At 35.7% G+C, this 21,748-nt stretch overlaps 1 protein-coding gene across 14 annotated transcripts in view; it reads left to right on the forward strand.

Moving 5' to 3' along the window:
• The window catches only part of LOC112554604 (protein unc-13 homolog B-like), a 197,052-nt gene that overhangs the window by 169,538 nt on the left and 5,766 nt on the right, over positions 1–21,748 (forward strand). For 10 of the 14 annotated variants that reach the window (XM_025222483.1, XM_025222477.1, XM_025222482.1 and 7 more), the window contains 25 exons: positions 1,800–1,906; positions 3,852–3,993; positions 5,214–5,255; positions 5,496–5,623; positions 5,860–5,975; positions 6,281–6,343; positions 6,492–6,589; positions 7,105–7,255; positions 7,608–7,676; positions 8,274–8,363; positions 9,451–9,713; positions 10,298–10,383; positions 10,599–10,725; positions 11,066–11,162; positions 11,639–11,782; positions 12,060–12,137; positions 12,537–12,614; positions 12,969–13,057; positions 13,280–13,441; positions 14,719–14,773; positions 15,454–15,525; positions 18,780–18,908; positions 20,803–21,028; positions 21,136–21,231; positions 21,371–21,530. In XM_025222483.1, the coding sequence (XP_025078268.1) occupies positions 1,800–1,906; positions 3,852–3,993; positions 5,214–5,255; positions 5,496–5,623; positions 5,860–5,975; positions 6,281–6,343; positions 6,492–6,589; positions 7,105–7,255; positions 7,608–7,676; positions 8,274–8,363; positions 9,451–9,713; positions 10,298–10,383; positions 10,599–10,725; positions 11,066–11,162; positions 11,639–11,782; positions 12,060–12,137; positions 12,537–12,614; positions 12,969–13,057; positions 13,280–13,441; positions 14,719–14,773; positions 15,454–15,525; positions 18,780–18,908; positions 20,803–21,028; positions 21,136–21,231; positions 21,371–21,530 (2,868 nt within the window). Of the gene's footprint in view, positions 1–264; positions 372–1,799; positions 1,907–3,851; positions 3,994–5,213; positions 5,256–5,495; positions 5,624–5,859; positions 5,976–6,280; positions 6,344–6,491; positions 6,590–7,104; positions 7,256–7,607; positions 7,677–8,273; positions 8,364–9,450; positions 9,714–10,297; positions 10,384–10,598; positions 10,726–11,065; positions 11,163–11,638; positions 11,783–12,059; positions 12,138–12,536; positions 12,615–12,968; positions 13,058–13,279; positions 13,442–14,718; positions 14,774–15,453; positions 15,526–17,645; positions 17,667–18,779; positions 18,909–20,802; positions 21,029–21,135; positions 21,232–21,370; positions 21,531–21,748 lie in introns of all 14 variants that reach the window. The other 4 variants (XM_025222478.1, XM_025222480.1, XM_025222489.1 and 1 more) reach the window with 3 other exon arrangements.

A 21,748-nucleotide genomic window follows, 5' to 3' on the forward strand; every position in this document is an offset into this window, starting at 1 on the left:
CTGTCCTTTCTTTGTGGTGTCTGATTATAGACAACCTACTATACTGTGACATAACCTTGTTGCAAACAGTGTAAACCACCAATTCCCCCTTTCACTTTTTCCTAAGGCCTTTTCCTTTAACAAGTGAGCTGTCATAACACTATGGAAATGGGTCATATTTTGTGACAGAAGGCAAGAAGTGCAAAGAAGTAGAACAAGAGGATAATTAAAAAAATTCCTTTTACCGTGAACATGCTGTGATTAAGCTTCATTAACCGTGTGCAGACAAGTGTTTGGTGTAGATAAAAAGTCCCACTCAGGACACATGAAGGCCGTCAAGCAGAGTGTGCTGGATGGCACATCCAAGTGGTCAGCAAAAATAGCTATTACTGGTAAGGTTGTTACTGCAACCCAAACTTCAAGTGGACCTTGAATTGGTGTCTGATTGTTAGCATTTTGTTTGCTCTTGTTCCATCATAGCATTATTTTCCTTGTGTGCATGATAGCTTTATTGCAGTGGCTGTTTGTTGCAGATGTGTTTCATTTATGCAAACATTACATCTTTTTCAGTGCTGAACTCTGCTATTTCATTTTAGCCAACAGAGTTAGCATAAACACATCTTTTCTTTGGTGTAAAATCCTTTGTTAGATTTAATTTAATGTCATCAAATTTACAATTATATAGTTTAAAATGTACATACTTTTCATGTATGTAGTTGAGACACCAGTAAATTTTCACTTGTTCGTGTAAAAGTATTTTTAATTTTAGGGTTATTTGGGTAGAAATATAAAAGCACAGAAATTTTCATTACCATCTATTTAAAACTACCAGACATTCATATCATCTATATCACTCTATTTTCTTTATGAAATCAAACCCATTAAAGACATTATGCTTGGTTAATTTAATTTTTAGAAAAAAGAGAAGTATTTGTAAAATACAGATTGTCAAACTTTTCATTAGGCTTTTCTTAAGATTTGGTTTAGAAAGATGTGTGGTTGTTGTTAGTACTTTAACTGGACAGAGGGGTCCAAAACATTTTTTCTAATGATTGAGTAAATCTCAATGCAAGGTACTATTTCCTCAAATCTGGTGAATACTTCCCCCTGCCTTACTGTTCTCAAGACACACCTACAAAGATGCCATATGCAAAAAGAGGTCAAAATCGTGACATCACAATAATTAGGCACATTAATGTGCCAAATTAACATGTATGTCCCTATCACTTCCAGTGGGTAAGGCCTTCACAGTGTAAGCATACCCATGTACTATGCTGACATCTGTGTTGTAGATCGCTTTCTGTGCATGACTATGTTTGTAGTCATGTATCTCAGATTTGGAAAAAAGTATCTCACACTAAGCTTGACCCACTCAGTAAAACAAATTAAATTTTGCACCCTATTAGTCCTTTAACATCCAAAACATTGAACCTGTATATACTTACCCTTAGGTATATTGTGCCAATTACTCCTTTGCTACTGAAGCTCAAGCATTAAATTGTTAATGTACCTTTAATTAAAAAATATTCCTTCAATTCTATAAGCATATGCACATTTTTGCTTATATGACTCAGATGTGGAAGTGTTTACATTGCATGTCTGCTGTTCCTGCAAGTTGTTCAATATTCAGACTGCAATGCATGTATGGTCATGGTAGCAGGCAGATTTGCATTGTCTGTAGTCTCTGAATATATAAACTTACCTGCATGTGAACAGTGTATTTGCATTGATTGTTGTAATGTAAAGCCACATGTTACTGGATGTTGTGTGCTTCTGGCAGCAGTGACAACCAGCACGTGCCTGTACAATCTGTGTTGCAGATCTGTGTTTAATATTGACCCTACCTCTCATGCTGGACATATGAAAGCAGCCCAAAATTTCTTATCTGATGGTACTTCTCAGTGGTCTGCACGCATTGCAGTCACAGGTATCATGTAGAGATACAAGAATTGAGCTCAGATTAGTATTTCATTTATTTATTTTTGAAGTTTTGAGGTTGCATTGAGAAGAAAATGGATAGATAGAAGTTTTTAAAGCTGTGTTCTACAAAGATATTAAACTGCTTAACTGCAGTTCAAAGCATACATAATAGGAAAAGATTGAGAGGGAGGGGTGTTTGATTTTGAAGGTGGATGGATGGGCGTGTGTGTGTGTGTGTGAGTATTTGAAGGTCAGATGAGTGCATGCCCAAGTGAGGGAGTTAACATATGAAAATCTCATGGTATGCAGTAATCCACCAAGGTAAAAGTCTGGTTTGTGTAGGTCAACATTTAACAGCCATTCAATAATTTGCATAAAAAAATATCAATCGTTGATTATTCTGCCCTTTTCACAATCTCATAAATGATGCTCCCTTAAATGTCACTGCAGCAGTAGAAAGATCACAGTGGCATTGTTGCAGCTGCTTTAGTTGTTTTCTCATCTCCCAGTCTCAGATATATCACGTTGAGTGTCCATCATTAATATCTTTGGTTCTACTAATGGTTGTTAGAGTATTAACTTGTATTTCGTCAACCAGTTTAAGACATCAATGGCCTTAGTTTCCAGCCTATAAGGGATATAATAAATTAGATAAAATTGACACTGCTTATAAGTGATATGATGCAAATGCTTAATTTTATCAGAGTCATGGTTTATAAGTTGCCTCTCCCCAAACCCTCTATTCTTTTGGCATCTTTTTTCATTTATAGACCCCACAGGAAAACACCCCTCTTTCCAATGTTTTTAGTGGAATATCAAACACTGATGTTTAGTGTGTTAAGCTTGTGCATGTGTAATTTTATGCATGTACATGTATCCTTGAATGCATGTGTGTGTAAGAGAGAAAGTGTGTGTGTGTGTGTGAGATGTGTGTACTCACCCAAGCATATGTATACTCATAATTTTAGATAACTTACTGCTCTTCATGTTGGCCTACCAGCAAATTTACTTTTTGCTCCTGTTTAGTATTTGCTCAGTTTTGGCTGTGAAAGCTTAGAAATATATATTTCTGTATTGAACCTCACAGATGTGCATATTGATTAGTGTTTTTACAGTCTTAGTGCATGTTTTGACTTATAGCTTGTGTGCCAAGAGCGGGCTAGGAGTGGGGCGGTGAGCGGGTGTATATCTATATGTATCTGCATATGTGAAAGTGTTTATGCAGGTGCATTCTTGTTTGAGTTAGTGAATTTAAGTCTTTGCAATATGACAAATGTGAATCGTTATTTTTGAAAATAATTGTTATACATTTAAAATGTTTTGCATGTCTGAGTTGGTGATCAGAGATGAAAAATTGCAAGAGACTAAAATGGAGATAATACAAACGAAAGGGAAAGAAAGCTATAAATTGCTCTGCATGATCTCCTGAATGCTATTCTTCTCCAGATATTTGTCATAATATCACAGTGACAGTATAAAGTAACTCAAAATTCATTATTACACAATTGCTTATACAGGATGGATCACTTAAATGTAGCCTACTTCGCCATGCTTAGATCAGAGGTAGACTACTTTTAAGTGGCCTACCCTGTATAAATACCAATTTTGACCATAAGATTTTTATTTTTAAAGTATTTTTAAAATTATTAAAACCCACACACTTTTCAAAAAAAACAAAAAAAAAACTCAGTGATGATAAAACTTTTCAAAGTTTTATAAATTTACTTATTACGTGTTCAAGCATATTACATTATTACAGAACTATATAGTGTTATTGATGGTGCATGGAGAGATTGGTGCATTGTTTACATCCTATACATGTTAGAGGCTTGAATCTTTGTGTAGAGCATAATTTCTCTTGAGAAGATAAACCACAGCCATTTTAGGACAACTTTTTCATTTGAAAGACATGCACACTCTTCTAATGTGATGTATATGTTTGATGGCTGCAGTGATATCAGCTCAGGGGTTAACAGGGAAAGACAAGACAGGTACAAGTGACCCCTACGTCACAGTGCAAGTGGGCAAGGTGAGGAAGCGCACAAAGACAGTGCCTCAGGATCTCAATCCAGAATGGAACGAGAAATTCTACTTGTGAGTGTGGGCCCCTGACATTGTATCAATCAGCTGCTTTCTTCATATTTATCTCATCAAAATATAGATACATGAAGAAAAAAAAGCAGAAACAGAACCAGTAAGAAGATGATGTTAATGACTTGTATAACTTTATAGTTCTTTTGTTAAAGTCTTACAGCACAAGCTAGTTGCTGCTTGGGAGCCAAACAGCACTCCAATATGCTGTGCTGTGCACAGGTGATATATCACAATGTCCTCATTATGTCCAATGTAGTGACTAGATATAAAGAGGTAAACAAATCTGTCAACCAGAAAGGTGATTAAAACAATCATAACAGATTCCTAACCCTGAAAATAAAGAGGAAAAAATATGCGCCTGTAAAATGATATTTTGCTGGAACTTACTTGCTGACAGTTACTTAATTAGAGCCACCCTTGCTCTATGCTGGAGAGAAGGCAGCATTGGCCTACTGTTCTGTGCTGTGCATAGCAGCTATAATTGATGAAGAAGCAGGAAAATATCATAACATTCTTATTGCATCAATCGTAAACATTGTTTTTGCTCTATATTAAGGCCATTAGGGCTCGTAGGCTTTATCAGTACAGTATTTTGACTAAAATTCAATGATGTGTAGTTTATAACATATTTAGTAACTTTTATAAGTATAAATTAAAAGTTTTAGCTGCACGATTAAAAATGTTATTGCAAGTTTACAGGGAATCTACAGTTATTAATATGTTGGAGTGAACATTGATAATTTCTGAGTGATGCAACGAGGTTCTTACATGCAATATTAATGTCATGTAAGTAGATATGTTAGCCATACATCAAGATGGCTTCCATTGAACAGACCTTCCAGTGACTTCCTTTCTGTCAAATACTGTGGCTTCCTGTAACCAAGATAGCAAATGCCAAATGTTGCCTGGGTGTATTTTGTTATCTAGGTTCTCATTTTCTGTTTTTTAAAAATTCTTAATTCTCAGAGGTATAAAAAGCTAATTTAGAATGGTTAGTAATTTGAAGGACAAGGAAGATGAGAGAAATATGATTGTGTTGATTCAATCAAAACAGTTTTACGATGGCTTTTTTTATGGTCCTTCAGTTTTATCTTTATAAACTTTTATGAAAATGAAATGTCATAAACAGTAATCCTTAAGTTTTTTTCTTATTTCAGTCTGAAGATAGAAGGCCAAGATTTGGTCATTTCAGTTATTCATTGTTTTTTCTCCATTTTCAGTGAATGTCACAATTCCTCAGACAGAATCAAAGTACGAGTGTGGTAAGTCTTTTTCAGCACATAACTATATTTATTGTGTCAGTTCTAATCTTATATTTAATAATTCTCATAATCTCTCCCATAGTAGACTGTTGCAATAGATTATGCACAGTTTGAAAAAGAAATTGTCGTCAGTTTGTTATTTATTTGGAGTGAGAGGGATCAGCAAGTAAGCATACTTTCTTTGGTACTTGTCATGATTTCTTCCACATACTCAACTTTTAGATTATTTATTTGCACTAGGGATGAAGACAATGACCTCAAGTCAAAGCTGCGACAAAAGTTGACAAGGGAGTCTGATGATTTTCTGGGTCAAACTATCATTGAGGTTCGAACACTCAGTGGTGAAATGGATGTCTGGTATAGTTTAGGTGAGTGGTATGCATGTTTGCATGGACATTTATGTGTTTGACTCTGTGTGTGTGTGTGTCTGTGATAGAAACCATAAATCATTTTCAATACTTGATGTAACCAAGAAGAGAACATTAGAACTTTTTGTCAATCATTACAACTTTTATGTATTGAATGTTGTGGTTTTTGTGATGTTTGTATTATTTGTCAGCAGACATCTATACTAGAGGTATGAAACTAGATTTTTTTTTTACAGAAAAACGGACAGACAAATCAGCAGTGTCAGGAGCCATTCGACTTCACATCAGTGTAGAGATTAAGGGAGAAGAAAAAGTTGCACCATACCATGTGCAGTACACATGCCTGCATGAGGTATCACTCTATTTATAACTATGGCAACCGTAATTTCTTTAGAACTGATTCTATTGTGAAATTTATCTCCAGTTCATGATTTTTAAATTACAATTATATTTTCATTATTTTTCTTTATTTTTCTTTATTTTTATCCGAGTACTGTTTATCAACTGCATGCTGATGCAACATTTAAGATGTCATCTCATTTATCTCTTTTATGGTTAGTTCAAGATAAATTAAGCAAGCTTGTTTACTGCTCACACTTTTATTATCAGTAATGAGACAGACAGTAAATCTGGCACATACTGATTTTGTTTCCCCAGAATTTGTTTCACTACTTGTGTGAACAAGCTGGTGGAGAAGTCAAACTTCCTAATGCCAAAGGGGTGAGCTTTTTTATGAAAATATTTTTTGCTTTTCATAGAAAATCTACTTAATTGTTATAGCAAATGTGGTGCTTCAATCACTAATATCCATCTTCTCAAAGTTTGTTTTTTTTAAATCAAAAGTTCTTATCTATTTTTCTTTTTTTAGGATGAGGCCTGGAAGGTATACTTTGATGAAGCAGGACAAGAAATAGTATTAGAGTTTGCTATTCGCTATGGTATTGAGTCTATATACCAGGCAATGACGTGAGTATACAGTAAAATCCTTGACATTCATTCTTCTTGTCTCTTGAAGAATTTGTTTCATATTCTTTCAGGCTAACTGTGTGTTGCCTAAAGCTGTTCCATGTAACACTCTTTCTCAGACAATAAATTTGAAAGGAACAAAGTAACTCACTACTCCTTGGATACAATTTTACTTTCGGTTCCCTTCATATAGTAAAATACCACCTCAGTTTGTTTTCCACTCTCTCAGCATCTTCCTTGTAACTTTTTCTGAAAGGTTTTATTCTTAAATTCAGCTCATTTTATTTTTACTCTTGTAACAGTGTAAAGAACAAAGATTTTTTTTTATAGAAAGCTGTATTGTCAAATGAAAACAGAACCATGCTGCAATATTATAGATTGTGTGTGTGAAAAATTGAAGTGCTTTGCTGACAAAATTACCTCAACTAGTAAATCAGATCTGAACCATTTTGTTGGAGTTGACTGTTGGAATTCCCATGAGCTTTTTACTTGAGCCTTATTTTGGTCTGTTGCAGACATTTTTCGTGTCTGTCCACCAAATACATGTGCGCTGGGGTTCCAGCCCTCATGTCCACACTTCTCGCCAATATCAATGCCTTCTATGCACACACTGCCACCACAACAGCTGTGTCAGCCAGTGATCGATTTGCAGCTTCAAATTTTGGTGTAAGTGGATTCCTTGAAGACTCGCCTCAAATGCATTGGTCTCAATAAAAATAAAGCTATCATATTAAAAACTTTGAAAAGTTTTAAGTTTTAGAGAAAAAAGGAAGTTTTCACTTGAGGGTAAATCCAGAAATACAGCAGTACATTTATCTATTCTGGAACAGAGAAGAGACAAGCTGTTTTCTCTGGCCCTCACCTGCATCTTTGGATTCTTAGTAACTTCAAATCCATAGCAACTCACACCCCTTTTAAAAGTAATAATGTCATCAAAATTTTTATTTTTGAGCCCGATTGATATCGTTGAATTTTTATTTTTTAAAGTGTTTCCAACCTTGTCATGACTGTCTTACAGAAGGAGAAATTTGTCAAATTGTTGGACCAGCTGCATAATTCTCTGAGGATTGACCTGTCCATGTACCGGGTGGGTAGCTTTCTAATGATTATTAGAGAGAAGTTGATAATATTTGTGACAGGTAGCCAATTTCAATTCTGTGACCACATTACCCACAAAGGTGTCAGCTAAGAAAACCCTTTTTGCTTAAAACATGGTTTAATAATGCTTTGTCTTAACTGTAAGGAAATTTTTTCTAATACTTAATTGCTTATTTAATGCTAATCAGATGTCATCCCCAATCATTTGTTTTCTCTGCTTCCACTGTGTTTATGGTCAGCTATGTCTGCTTACAGAATTACACAAATATTTTAAAATTCTCATTTATGAGCAACCATTTGCCATCACATTGAAGGAAGAAAGCAAGCACTTATTCAGGAAAAACTAGCGAAAGATTGGGAACATAAAGCATTGCCTTGATGCATTTAGATTCACTTAAACTGATTAATGATGAGAGATGAATCAAAGTCTTATGAACTCTTACAATATTATTCAATCTGTTCCATCAAAAATGTTTTGACCCATAATTTTTGAGTCTTTGATTACATATACTATTTGGATATTTCTGCACATATTTTTATAGAATTGTTTTAATACAGTGTTTATTATCTTGTTTACTGTTAACAGAATAACTTTCCTGCCTCGGATCCTGGTCGCTTGAAGGATCTTAAGTCTACAGTGGATCTGCTTACTAGTATTACTTTTTTTCGCATGAAGGTAAGGAAAAAATTTGGTGTACTGCTAGAATTTACAAAAAGAAACTAAAAACATATACACTTATCACTTAACCATAATATAAAATTTTCCTTGTAAAGGATCTTTTTTTGATACTTACCAGACAATCCAGCTATTAAGCAGTCTAGGGGTTTACCGCTGCTCTTTAACCAAATGAATTATTGCCCTTGGTTGATGGGCAAGTAAGATCCAAAAAGAAAAACACAGCCAACACCTATCTCAACAGCCTTTGATACCTAGTCCAGAATGGACACCTGTGATTCCCAGGGAGACTGACCACCTGGTAAAAAATCCCACTAGAAACCATGTGGTCAAGACTCTGTCAGAAGTTATAGCAGGGCTAAGACTGGAGAGATAAAATCTCAGATAATTGCGATCTCCTAATAAAAAAATTCAAGCAAATGCAATGAAGAGCTCATGGACAGAGTGAAGGAAGGAGGCACAGCTGATGTAAACAAAAAATAAATCACAAAAAAGTCAAATTATGTTACTGCATGTGATGGGGGGAGCTGAATAACAGCCAAAGGAAGCACAGGAAGCTGGGGTAAATGTGAGAGAGGGAGAGGTGAGGAGCATTCACAACAGCAGCGGCTGGTTGTGTGAAGGATGCTAGAGTTGCACAGCAAGGTTAGAAACATGCTCTGGCAATGAAAAGTAGCAGTACAACATCCAGAGCAGGTATAAGAATTAGCGGAGGATTTTGCTTTGAGACAGCTTGAACAAAAATCCTCCATCTCTTTCTTCTTTTGTCTTGATGTAAAATTGTTTAAAATAATTTCAAACTCGTTATTTAGAGAATAAAAAAATCAAGAATACTCAGCTCTTTATCTTGTCATTATTTTGCCAAACCTGCCTCTTCCCACACTTTTAGACAGAATGCATTTCCCCATAAGTAACCCCCTAGTTATGGATAATGATCTCTTTTATGTCACTACCCTAACCACAGCATTAGTGTTGGGTAGACCGTGGAACAATAACAATAGAGTTGTGACTATAAAATTTGTTAAAGCATAGAATGCAGATGAAAAGGGAAGAACAAAGAGGATATAACATGTCTGACTGATTGCAGGTGCAAGAACTGAGCAGTCCTCCAAGAGCAGGTGCTGTTGTCAAGGACTGTGTCATAGCCTGCATTAAGTCAACCTACAAGTTTCTTTTTGACAACTGCTATGAGCTTTATCAGAGAGAGTTCCAAACAGACCCATCAGAACAGACCACCACAGACCAAGATGGCCCATCTTCTAGAAGCCTAGACTTTTGGCACAAGCTGATAGCACTGGTGGTGTCAGTTATAGAGGAGGATAAAAACAGCTACACATCAGTATTAAATCAGTGAGTGTTCTGTCACAGATAATGTTTCACCTGATGCTGAATTTTCATGTGTTCAAAGAATCGATCGGCAGTGTGAATGTGCTGTACCTGCTGAAAGAGCATTAAAAACCAGTGAAACTGTGTACATTTTCCTGACACATGAGAAGATGTGAAAAGGTTTATTGTTGTAATGGTAGCAAAAAGCAAGTATCTCAGTATCATCATCACTCTTTGCTGTGCTTCATATATTGGGTTGCCTCTTCTGTCGTGGATTTTAAAGTCTACAGGAGTACAAGTAATCAATACTAGTAAACAAATTTTTTTATTGGTTATTAAACATGTACCTTTGAAATAAATCTTTTGCAAGGACTTAAAAGTCTGCATGAAACCAGTTTGGCTGTTAAAACCAAAGTTGCAAAATGGTACATGGTTGTGTACTTCACACTTGTTATTAATGATTAATAATGGTGACTTCAGATTCTTATGTTTGCATAAACACATCCCCAGCGATATACAATAAGAAGAATAATGAAGAGTTTTGTATGTCTTCAGAATTGCATGTTTTGCATATGCATGTGCATATATGCATGAATATGATATTTCAGGTTCCCACAAGAGCTTAATGTGGGACAAGTCAGTGCCTACATGATGTGGAACCAGTTATCTCAAGATTTGTGCATTGCCTTAAAAGGTGAGTATGGTGATTAACATGAAGACCATCAAATCTTATGAAATTGCACTACCAAGACTTGGAAAAGTGTAAACAGAAATATAAGCTTTCATGGAAATAATTATAGTAAATAAACAGTATGATAAAATTATAAATGATATAATCTCATTTAAGTCATTCAGTAATAGAATGTTTCTGCACTGAACTGTTTAATAACTTCTCTTACATTTGTTTAGAGCATGAAAGGGAGCGCACCTGTAAAAGCTCAGAGTATATGAACCTGCACTTCAAAACCAAATGGTTGTCAACAAAATATATTGCCGATGTGCCTCAATATAAGGGAACTATACCAGAGTATCCACAGTGAGCACCTCTCTCTTATATCTATAGTTCATGTAGCAGAACTGGTAATTAATTGTGATTGACCATGTTTTGGGTCATGTTTGATGATTTCTGATGCAAAATGGATTGAAAAACACATGTTTACTGAAAAATACACCCATTTCACACACACATTTAACCTTTGACTCGTATGTAATATTTCATTGCTGTTTCACATTAAGAGGTGTGGGGGATGCATTTAATGAGAAAAACAATAGGTTCATAAATTTGTTAAGAATGCTCTAATTGCAATATATTGTCTGTTTTCCAAGAACTGTCATGAAGCTGCTTTTAAATCTGCTTTATTTTTTGCCTGTTTTAGGTGGTTTGAACCATTTGTCATGCAGTGGCTAAATGAGAATGATGAGGTGTCAATAAAATGTTTGCATGTAGCTTATGAACGAGACAAGAAAGATGGAGTAAGTGCCTTTTTTTCTTCATCCTTTTTGGTTATATTTTATGTTTAAAGTACATTTTAAAAATCTGAATTACAAAAGCTAAATGTACCTTTCTGAATGCTGTTTTTAAAAAAAGTGATGTTAGATATGTGATGGGTCATCATTACTTAAAGCTAAAAGAGCGCTGCCTGAGGATACTTGAGGAGTTAAATCAGAGTAAATGTCTCTTGATTGCATGTGTGTTCTGGAAAGCCTGACATGGATACATGGCTTGAGTAAAGTGATAGGGCATATAAAACAAAAAATTCCTACTGTAACTGTAAAACTAAAGACAGATTAAGGACAAATTGCTATCTCTGCCAGAGTCAGACTGTATATTATACACTTTTAATTAGAAGATGTTTATGAGTGTATCAGTGGGATAGTGGTAAAAATGCAGTGTGCCCTACTTTACTGTATGCTACACATAAAGGCTTTGCTTCAACAAATGGTTGCAGTTTCCAAAGAGCTCAGAACACTACATGTTCTCTACATCAGTGGTGGATGTCTTTACTCAGCTCAACCAGTGCTTCGATGTCATTAGGAAATTGGAATGTCCAGACCCAGAGATTGTCAAAAACTACATGAGAAGGTTTGCTGAGGTGGGTGGCTAATAACTACATATGAACATGTAGAATGTAGGATACAGTGTGAGAACAGGAAGTATATATGGTATTATGAGAGCACACTGTTAAAATCCAAATAAATACTTAAATCTACTGCTCCAAAATCTATGAAATCTGTAAAAATGGTGGGATGGTGATTGATGTTGGCAACAGGAGTACTCTGGGTCTGTGTACATGTGCACAAGAGAAGTGGATCTTCTGTGTGTGTTTTCATTCCAGAGTCTTATTGTGATGTATGATTTTATAATTTCAGACTGTGAACAAGGTGTTATTGGCATATGCAGACCTTGTTCGAAGAGATTTCGAGAAATACACAGGCAGACAAAAAACAGTGAGTTGTTTTCACTTCTTTAGTAACTCATAACTACTGCACACAGGTTATTCCACAAAAGAGGTGACAGAGGATGTTCTATAATTTTTTATTCTACACACAAGAGAAGAAAATTTTTAGAAAGACTGCTATGTTGGCATTGCTGTCCCCTTTATAACTGTCCAAGAGCTGTTGTTCACTTGACCAGTAATTTGGATTCATTTAAAATTAAAATAGAAATAAATATTATAGTTGTACTTTATTTTTTGCAATTTTTTTAATAATAAAAATTCATTTGTCCAGAGTGAAAAGCCTGGAGAGTTTAAAGCATTTATGAATGTAAACTAATGGACTGATGGAGAAGTGTTCTCTTTTGTTATCTTCTGATGTGTACGAGGTGTACACACTTTTTGTTGACAGGCTTGCATCCTGATGAACAATATCCAGCAACTTCGGGTGCAGCTAGAGAAAGTGTTTGAGTCCATGGGTGGTGAAAAAGTATGATACTTATAAACACACCTTTCTCTTGTGTGTGTCTGTGAGAGAGAGCGATGTGGTCTTGTTAAGAAATCTTTAATAAGAGGTTGTCTATTAGTTTTCTAAAACTAAAAGCTATGTTAAAACATGAACCAATGTAAAAATGTGAACCAGTATGAAAAAATGGATTTCCAAGAAGATGAGTACATACTGCTGTAAAATTTGCCACCTTTATTTTGCTTTAAAATATATAAAAATTTCATAAAACATCATAAGGTTTTTGAGACATTTTCAGTGGTCAAACAAAGGGATTGTACATTGCCTCACATGGCCCAAAGTTGAGTTTGATTCATTTCGCTGATATTGTTATCACAGTTGGATGCTGATGCGGCAGGCATTCTAAATGAGCTCCAGCAGAAACTTAATGGTGTGTTGGATGAACTCAGCACTATTTTTGCTAAAAGGTAAAATCATTTCATTGTCTTTCTTCTTCTTTGGTTGAATAATAAGGTTTTTTGGTATAGCACACATGAAGGATGGATACGTTTTTGTTAATAAGAGATGAATTTATGAAGTCTTTATTTTGAAGAAGTAGATGGACCATATTCAAGACTGTAACAGGACATTTATTTGATTTTAAATAAACATTTACAATTTGCTACAGCTTCATTTTTCTGTCTTAATAGTTTGGAGCCTCAAATTCAGCAAAGCATGCAAGAACTTGCCACCCTGTTGTCCAAGGTTAAATGTGCAGGGCAGGTATCTTTGTCACAGCCTAGCCAGCGCACCAACATTCAGCAAGAGGCAGACATGGTCCTTCGCCCGCTCATGGATCTACTTGAACACAGGTGACACAAACACTTTTGTTTTGTTTGCTTTTTGCATGCAAAGCCTCTTTGATGCAAAATCTGATGCCAGTTAAAGGCTAACCTGAGTACAAAATTACTTTCAAGTAACTGGGTTTAGTTCATTTCATGATGCTACTTTCAAGTTGTAAGTTAACATTCTGTTCAAAGAATTTTTACATGCAAAGTCATATAACCTCATTTCCAACAATGTCATTGTTGTGGGTTCATCATTCTGCCTCATTAATATACCCAAAGCCCTTTTCAGTAGCATCAGGTTAGAAACTTATAACGTCAAACATCAAGTGCTTTTATCTAAAAAACAAAAAAAAAAAGTATAGTTTTTGCGAGAAAATAATACTGCACTTTTTTCTTCAGCACTTTTAAGTTTATGCTTGACTCAGGTTTGCCTTTAAAAGAATCCTGACTAGATTGTTGCCATCATTAAATCATTATGCTATTTTTCACTACTAAAGATATGCCAGCGCTACTCAAGAATGCATGGTTCAGAATCTGAAATTAAAATAATCATGTCAGTGCATGTCATTTTTGTGAAATAACTACGTAGTACAACCAAACAAAAGCTTATATTAATTGGTATTTAGTCATTCACTAATATAGTAATCATAATAATTGTTCATTAAAACATCTTATGTTCCATGGAATATTCCTTTCACAGCAAAACATGGTCTGCAAAAGAAATTAAAGATATGAAAATAATAATAATACTCGTGAAAGATAATTATACAATGTGGAAAATAATTATTATGGGAAATGCACTACAGGAAGAGAAAAATCCATTAAAAAAACAGGAGCCACGGGGGAGAACCTCCAACTTTCATAACCATGCACAGTATACATCACAGCACGAAAAATCTACATTTTACCCTAGCTGAATTGGATTCTTAAAAATTACCATGAATGAGCACTTAGTCAAGAAACAGTCCTCTTATTAACCTAACAGTGAAAAAACAATGTAGAATTTCACTATAAAAAGTATCTAACATATTAGGGTCTTCTAAGTACTACACTTTAACACCTTTGTAAAGTGAAGATATCACTCATGCAGAAAGCAAGCCAATAATACATCGACCCTGAGTTAAATGACTGGAATGAGAGGCACAAATCTTTTTTTCCAATAAGTAGCTGAAATATGCTCAGAGGTTTTGCATGTTCATTCATCTGCTAACACTAACAGCACTGATGTATTAGCATATAAGCACCTTACACATTTCTGTTCCATGTTTTACTAACATGTGTGATATTTACTTTTCTCACAGCTTGTCAATGTATGCCCAGGTTTGTGAGAAGACAGTCCTGAAACGACTGCTCAAGGTAATCTAGTGCTTGCTAGTTGTAGAGGACTGAAACATGCAGTTTGCTCATCCTGCTAATTTTTTTCTGCAAGAGCAATAGGAATTTCCAATTCAAAAAATATTTTCCTAAGAAAAAGATTTTGATAAAACTTTACCACTTACAAGGCACCCTTGATGTTTCCACTTCATGATTAATCTCTTTCATTGTAATAGTTTCTCTAACAATTGCAAGAAGTATTCCAATCCCTTTAATTGTCTTTTCAATGGTACTTTTAATGGTTGTTAGCTTTCTTATACCATTCACAAACATGCAAATCCACAAAAATGACCTGGCTCCGTTCTTACCTTATATGGTTTTGATTATATTTTGTCTTTTTTTTCCAGTATTTTACAGAAGTGATTCAAAATGTGTTGAAAGCAAAAGATGAAGTCTAATTATGGTTATTAAAAAATGTGATGCTATTTTTTTTTAAATAATGAGGATAAATTAAATGGCTTTTGATAACATCTGCAAGAGATTTTCAAACGCATAAAGTCTATATTGAGTGTGTCAATATCACATGAAGAATATATATTTCGCAAACTTTTACAACCACATCAATTAGTAAAACAGGTAAATGGAGAATGAAACAGTTTGTAAGTCTTCCTTTCAGCATCAAGTAAGTGGTTTAGTTCTTTCCTTTTTAATTAATCTTACAGGAGTTGTGGAAAATTGTTATGCATACCATGGAGAAGACAGTCATTCTTCCACCATTGTCAGATCCACGCCAGGTATGTGTTTGCTCCACCTTTAGGTTGAAAACCTATAAAAAGTATGATGTCATGTGCATAGATGCCTACTGGATAAGACACATGTAAACTACTTTCATGAATTAACATTAATTTTTATATGACCTGAGTTGTAGGTTATTTATGCTGGAAGAACTTTTTTTTTAATCTAAGTATTTTATTTTGAACATAATATGATAAAATTTTAATGACTGAAAGGCCAAATTTCTTCTGACTGGAAAGAGGCTTTCAATTTGAAGCACCTATGCAGTACTGTCTACACCAGTAGTCAAGCTTCACCTAGCCTAAAGTGGCATTTTAAGTCTGCATAAAGTGGCGACCCCAAGCTGGTCAGGCATTTATGTTGGGTACATAATTGATACCATGCCATCCTTCTCATGGACAATTTTAATGCAAGAGTAGGCAGCAAGAACAGAGAAAGAGTCATGGGGTGGCGTGGAACTGGAAAACCTACCGATAATGGTGAGAGACTCATTAGTCTGTGTGAAGAGAATGACCTTATTATTGGTGGCACTTTGTTTTGTTTATGCACAAAACAATCCACAGGCTAACCTGGACTTCACCTGATGGAAGGACACAAAGCCAAATAGATTACACCATCATCAACAGCAAATGGAGTTACTCCTTGCAAGACGAGCAGATGTTGGGAATGATCACCACCTATTAGTCGCAAACCCAAAACTGAAGTTGAGAAAAGCAAAGATTGGACAGAAAAGAAACTAGCGTTTAGACATGGTCAAGCTCAGAGACCCAGCAATCAAAAAGGCCTTTGGCATTGCATTGAAAAACAACAGCATGCCCCTAAACGAAACAGCAATAACGATTGATACCTTTAGCAAAGCCACAATAGAAGCACCAAAAGAAACCATTGGCTACATGACAAGCCCCAAAACCAAACGGATATCTGCTCACACATGGAACATGATCGAAGAAAGGAAAGAGCTAAAGAAGAAAGTCCTTATTATGAAGTGCCCTGAACTGAAAGAGAGGACTGCAGCCCAATACAGAATGCTAGACAAATGGATCAAATCCTCCTCAAGGAGAGACAGGCGACAGTACATAGAACAGCTTGCAGCTGAAGCCAAGGCAGCAGCAGGACAGAAAGATATGAGACGACCTACCAAATCATGAGAAACCTACTAGGTGAGTGAAGGCACAACCAGGACCTCCTGGTTAAAAGAGCAGATGCACACCCATCATTGAAGAGCAAGCTAAACTAAAGAGACGGAGGGAACATTTTCAACACATTATAAACCAGCCAGACCCATTGGTGCTACCTGAAATTACCAAAGCAGAAGATCTAGATATCAACACCAGCCCCATTACATTACAAGAAATTAAGGAAGCCATTTACAAAACAAAGAATGGCAAGGCGCCATGAGGGGACGGTATATGTGCTGAAATGCTGAAAGCAGAAGAGGAGGAGATACCACATGTCACTATGGCATCCCAAAGAAACTGGTCAAAGTCACCAAGTCTTTATATGAAAACTTTGAGTGCTGAGTCATCCACAACAGCCATCTGACTGAACCCTTTTTAGACTAGACATAGTGTCAAGCAGGGGTGTATCCTGTCACCGATACTGTTCTCACTGGTCATTGATTGGCTCATGCTTGATGTCTCCTCACGTGCCAGATGGCATAGAGAGGACTGATTGATTAATTAATACCACACCACCTTGCTTAGCTAGCACACCAGATGCCCACAGCTGGAATTGAGTGTTTACATCACAGCTGCACTCTTAAACCCTTCAGTCTTCCTTTCCCATTCCATTCATACTAAGAAGAACGGCTTTTTAAATGGCTCTTCAATTCCCTCATTAAGAATCTGCTAAGTCATCAGAATAGCCATTTGCTGTTTTTAGATGGTTATCACACATGAGCTGCACACCTTCATATTGATAGGGCCAGCTCGATCAGTGTTGTTCATTGGCCAAGATACAAGACCTGTATTGATGTAGAGTATGTGGTTGGGAAGAGGAGAATGGGTTCTAGGGAATAAAACTTCTAAATATATATTTGTTATTCTGGCTGGCTGAATTTACATGTATGAAACAAACATAGTAGGATTAGTGCTGATACATGTTTCTACTTGTTCTGAAGTTACTTGGCGAGATAAGTGTGGTAAGTGGAAGGGTTAACCAAAGACCCTGTTTTTTATTTTGCCACATGGGAGATGGTGCTATCTCAGCCATTTTGCACAATGAAGAGGTTTGATTACCAATGATAATATATAATAAAGGTGATTTGGTAATAGTTTTTTTTTTTATTTTCCATAGTATTTAAAATGCTGAAATCTTCAGTTTGTTGGGTAATGGAGTGCTTTTTAAACTTTTTTTTTTTAGCTTTTACCTCATCTTTGATTGAGATTCTTTTAGGTGTCATATAAATGGGAAACATTCTACATTGTTGATACGTGCATGTTAAAGGATTCTTTTCAAATGGATTTATTTGGAGGTTAAAACAATTAACTTGTTATAGAACTGTATTATCAAGCCATCACACGAAGTGAGTTTCTAAAATCTATTTGACTTCTGTCTTTCCATGTTATGTTTAAATAATTACAATGGTTTTTTTTTTTTAATCTTATATTGTTTTTAAATACACAATTGCTGATCCACCATATGCAATTGAGTCTTTGGCCTTTTATTATATTTCAAACTGTCTATATATTTTGTCTAAGGGTTTTATACATTTTCATTGCCTTCACTTACAGATCCCATTCTTCTTATTATTTTTATTTTAAAAAAAACAAACTTTAAAGGAAGTAATTTCAGTAGAGTGTTTTAAGAGGGTCAAACATTTAGTCTTTCTCTTTTAAATCTCCTTATATTTCTTTCATCAATATGCCACTTCTAAGGTTAGTTTTCAAACATGTTTCATGTCACATAAGGCTGCATTGACTCAAGACCTATTGTTTATTCCCAGCCATTGCTGGTTGGAGATGAAAATTCATTCAATTCATTTGCAATTCATTTTCCATAACAGTCCTTTTATAGAATTTGTTTTAAAGAACTGTATTAACATTCTAGGCAGAGATGCATGAGTATATATTCTTGAGGATGTTGACATGACCCAGCTAATTACTGGATATTCTACAGCTTTTTTCTTCTTAAGATTTACATGGAAGTGTCCTATGTACCATAACCATTGAAGACCAACATTCATTTGTATATGTGTAGTCTGTATTTGTCATGTTAATAAGGTAGACCTGTATTTTCTTCTCTGAAACTTCAGCTGTTGCCTTTGCCTGGCAATGCTCAGGCAAAGATAGAGGACATGTCACGCATTTTGCTGAATCATGTCAGTCAAATGCCAGTCAACGTGCCAATGAAGCAAGTCAAGAGTATACAGGCAACTTTCTTGGTACTGTCATAAAGCCCATTTTCTTTTCCTGCTGACGTCTCCATTGTTAATATGGATCACACAGCTTCAGTGATAATGAACTGCATTTTCATTTTCCTTCTTTTTTTATTTGCGTTCAGTTGTTGTAGCTCTGCATGAATCTTTGTAAGCACATATGCCATCAGCAGTGTTTCATTTTATTTGTGCGTGGCCAATTGCTTTTAGTCTAGGATGGTTACTTTGCTTTTTAGTAGCCTCACATTAATGTGCACTGTTCTGTTCAGTCTAACATCACAGAATAATCAGATGGATATGCATATAGAAATAGGTGTGTAAGTTGACTGATTTATTGTATTGACTGACTGGTGGATTGAGTGATATAGCAGAGGTAAGGTAGTAGTCTCTAGAAGCATCTGTATTTTTATGATAATGACTGTAACTAAACTTCTTACATAGATAAATAACGATTAAATATTAATGACTGTACTTGAATCATAGGAAAAAAACAAAGGAACTAAGTGTAAAAGGGAGATGGGGGTTGCTTTGCCAGTCTTGCCACAATAATAAGCAGAGTCTCACCATAATAATTAACACAGTCAACACTGTCATGGGCAGAATGTGCTTTACTCATACACCTGTTGATGTTACTGGCAAAGGCAAAATGCTCCCAAGCAGTCTAAGCAATCTCTAAACTCTTCTGCCCTTTATTGCTACCCCCAAATATTCTAGAATCTACTTTGTTTCCACACTTTTGCCATCTCCCTGGGAAATCCAGATCACAAATCATAAGGAGACATAGAGTCAAGAAGCCAAAGGGAGGCTGGCAGCCTAACCCTATCCCCTTTTTCAGTTGGGATAGAGGGGAGACCTCACAAGACATTGGACACCTTCACCATTGTGCAGCCCTCATGTGTGTGCGCACTCACGGATATTGTCTTATTTCAACTCAGAAATAGCTGAAGACTTACCTTTTTTTTTACATGCCTTTAGCAATGTTTGTTTAACTTTAAAAAAAAAAAAAATTTCAGAGAGAATCTTTTAAGTATACCCTATTAACTGCAGCAACCTAATTTGTGTCAGTGGAACCATACTTCATAGTTTGTGGCTTGAATCCATTGTATAAGGACTGATATGTTTTGTCACCCAACCCCTTGCACTGTATAGCATATTCCTTTTGTAACCCAGACATAATACTTTCTGATTGTGTGCCTTATTCTGTGGTGTGACATTTATGTTCTGTGGGTTTTTTGTAAACTAATATAAGAAACAACTCCAGAAATGATCCATACAATGTAAAATCTTTTTTTCAGTTGATAAACTGTTGCTACAATGATTAGCACACTACTATGTAAACGTGCAGGCAGTGTAGCTCATCACCATTATCTATTATTCACATTTGTGGCAGCTATGTGTTAGGATTCTCTTTTTCTTTAACGGATTTGGTAAAAAGACTAAGTGATCCAGCAGTAAAGTGCTTCTCACCAGACCGTCAAGTTTTTAAAATTCTTGATTTTTATCTTGTCTCAGGGCACATGCATTCCTATCAGGATCTCACAGCAGTACAGGGTGGTGCCCATCAAGGGTGGGGGTTGGGTGGGTTAGGTACTCCAGTTTTCTTCCATATCATTTCCTTCCCTCCTTAGTTTTTTCCTTCACTACTAGGTGGGAGTACCTAGTATTTCCTATCACATAAATAAAAACTAAATCAAACAACTATCAGACTTAATTATACACAATAACAAAGACATAAATATATACCTTAATACAAATAATATGTTACAGAGCTGAGAGAATAGCTTTGTTCTTACATTTTTAATTTGTTTGATGAGTTAAAGTATTTTTGTGGATTTTTTTTTTTTTTGTTAACTGGCTGAAAGTGTTAGAAACCATCAGTTTATATTCTGCATTGTCACAGGACATGTCGAAAGAGGCTGAGAAGAACCTGAGCCCTAAGCAGTGTAAAGTCGTGGAGATGGCTTTGGACACAATCAAGCAGTACTTTCATGCTGGGGGTCAGGGTCTGAAGAAGACTTTCCTTGACAAAAGCCCTGAACTTCAGTCTTTGAGGGGAACTCTTTCTCTGTATACACAGACTACAGATTCCCTCATCAAGTTCTTTGTCGGCAACCAGACATCACAAGGTATACTCTTTCTTTTGTTTTCTCTCCCTCAGTGTTTGAATGCTACACAACATATTCTTGCATGGGGAAATTATTTCATTATATTTGCATAATTTTTGTCAAAACAGACCAGCCAAGCAATGAAGACCCAGTAGGAGAAGTATCCATTCAGGTAGATCTCTTCACCCATCCAGGCACTGGAGAACACAAAGTCACAGTGAAAGGTGAGCATTTTAGAAATCATTCTTTGGAAAATGTAAACGGCAATAAAACCAGATGTATGTTAAGATAAAATAGAAAAGGTCTTAATGGAGGTAGATCTTTACAGTTGCAACTACTTAGAGTTTACTTGATTTTATACAGTTGTGGCTGCCAATGGACTCAAGTGGCAGACGACTGGGATGTTCAGACCATTTGTTGAGGTGCACCTGATTGGCCCCCACCTGAGTGACAAGAAACGCAAACATTCCACCAAGTCCAAATCCAATAACTGGTCCCCCAAGTACAATGAAACATTCCATTTGTAAGTACAGGATTTATGCAGTTGATATTAAAATGTTGAGTTGCTGCTTGTCTATATGCATTTTCATTCCTGAGTGCTTTTTCAAGCATATGGTTTGAATAGGAGAAGCCTTTCTGTTATTCTGCTATGATAGGCATTGCTTGCCCTACCAAGTTGGGCTGCCAATCAGCAAATTAAAAAAAGTGCTTTCAGCAATTTCATGCTGAATTTCAGGCTTT

This window comes from Pomacea canaliculata, linkage group LG13 (assembly GCF_003073045.1).
Source record: "Pomacea canaliculata isolate SZHN2017 linkage group LG13, ASM307304v1, whole genome shotgun sequence".
NCBI lineage: Eukaryota > Metazoa > Mollusca > Gastropoda > Architaenioglossa > Ampullariidae > Pomacea > Pomacea canaliculata.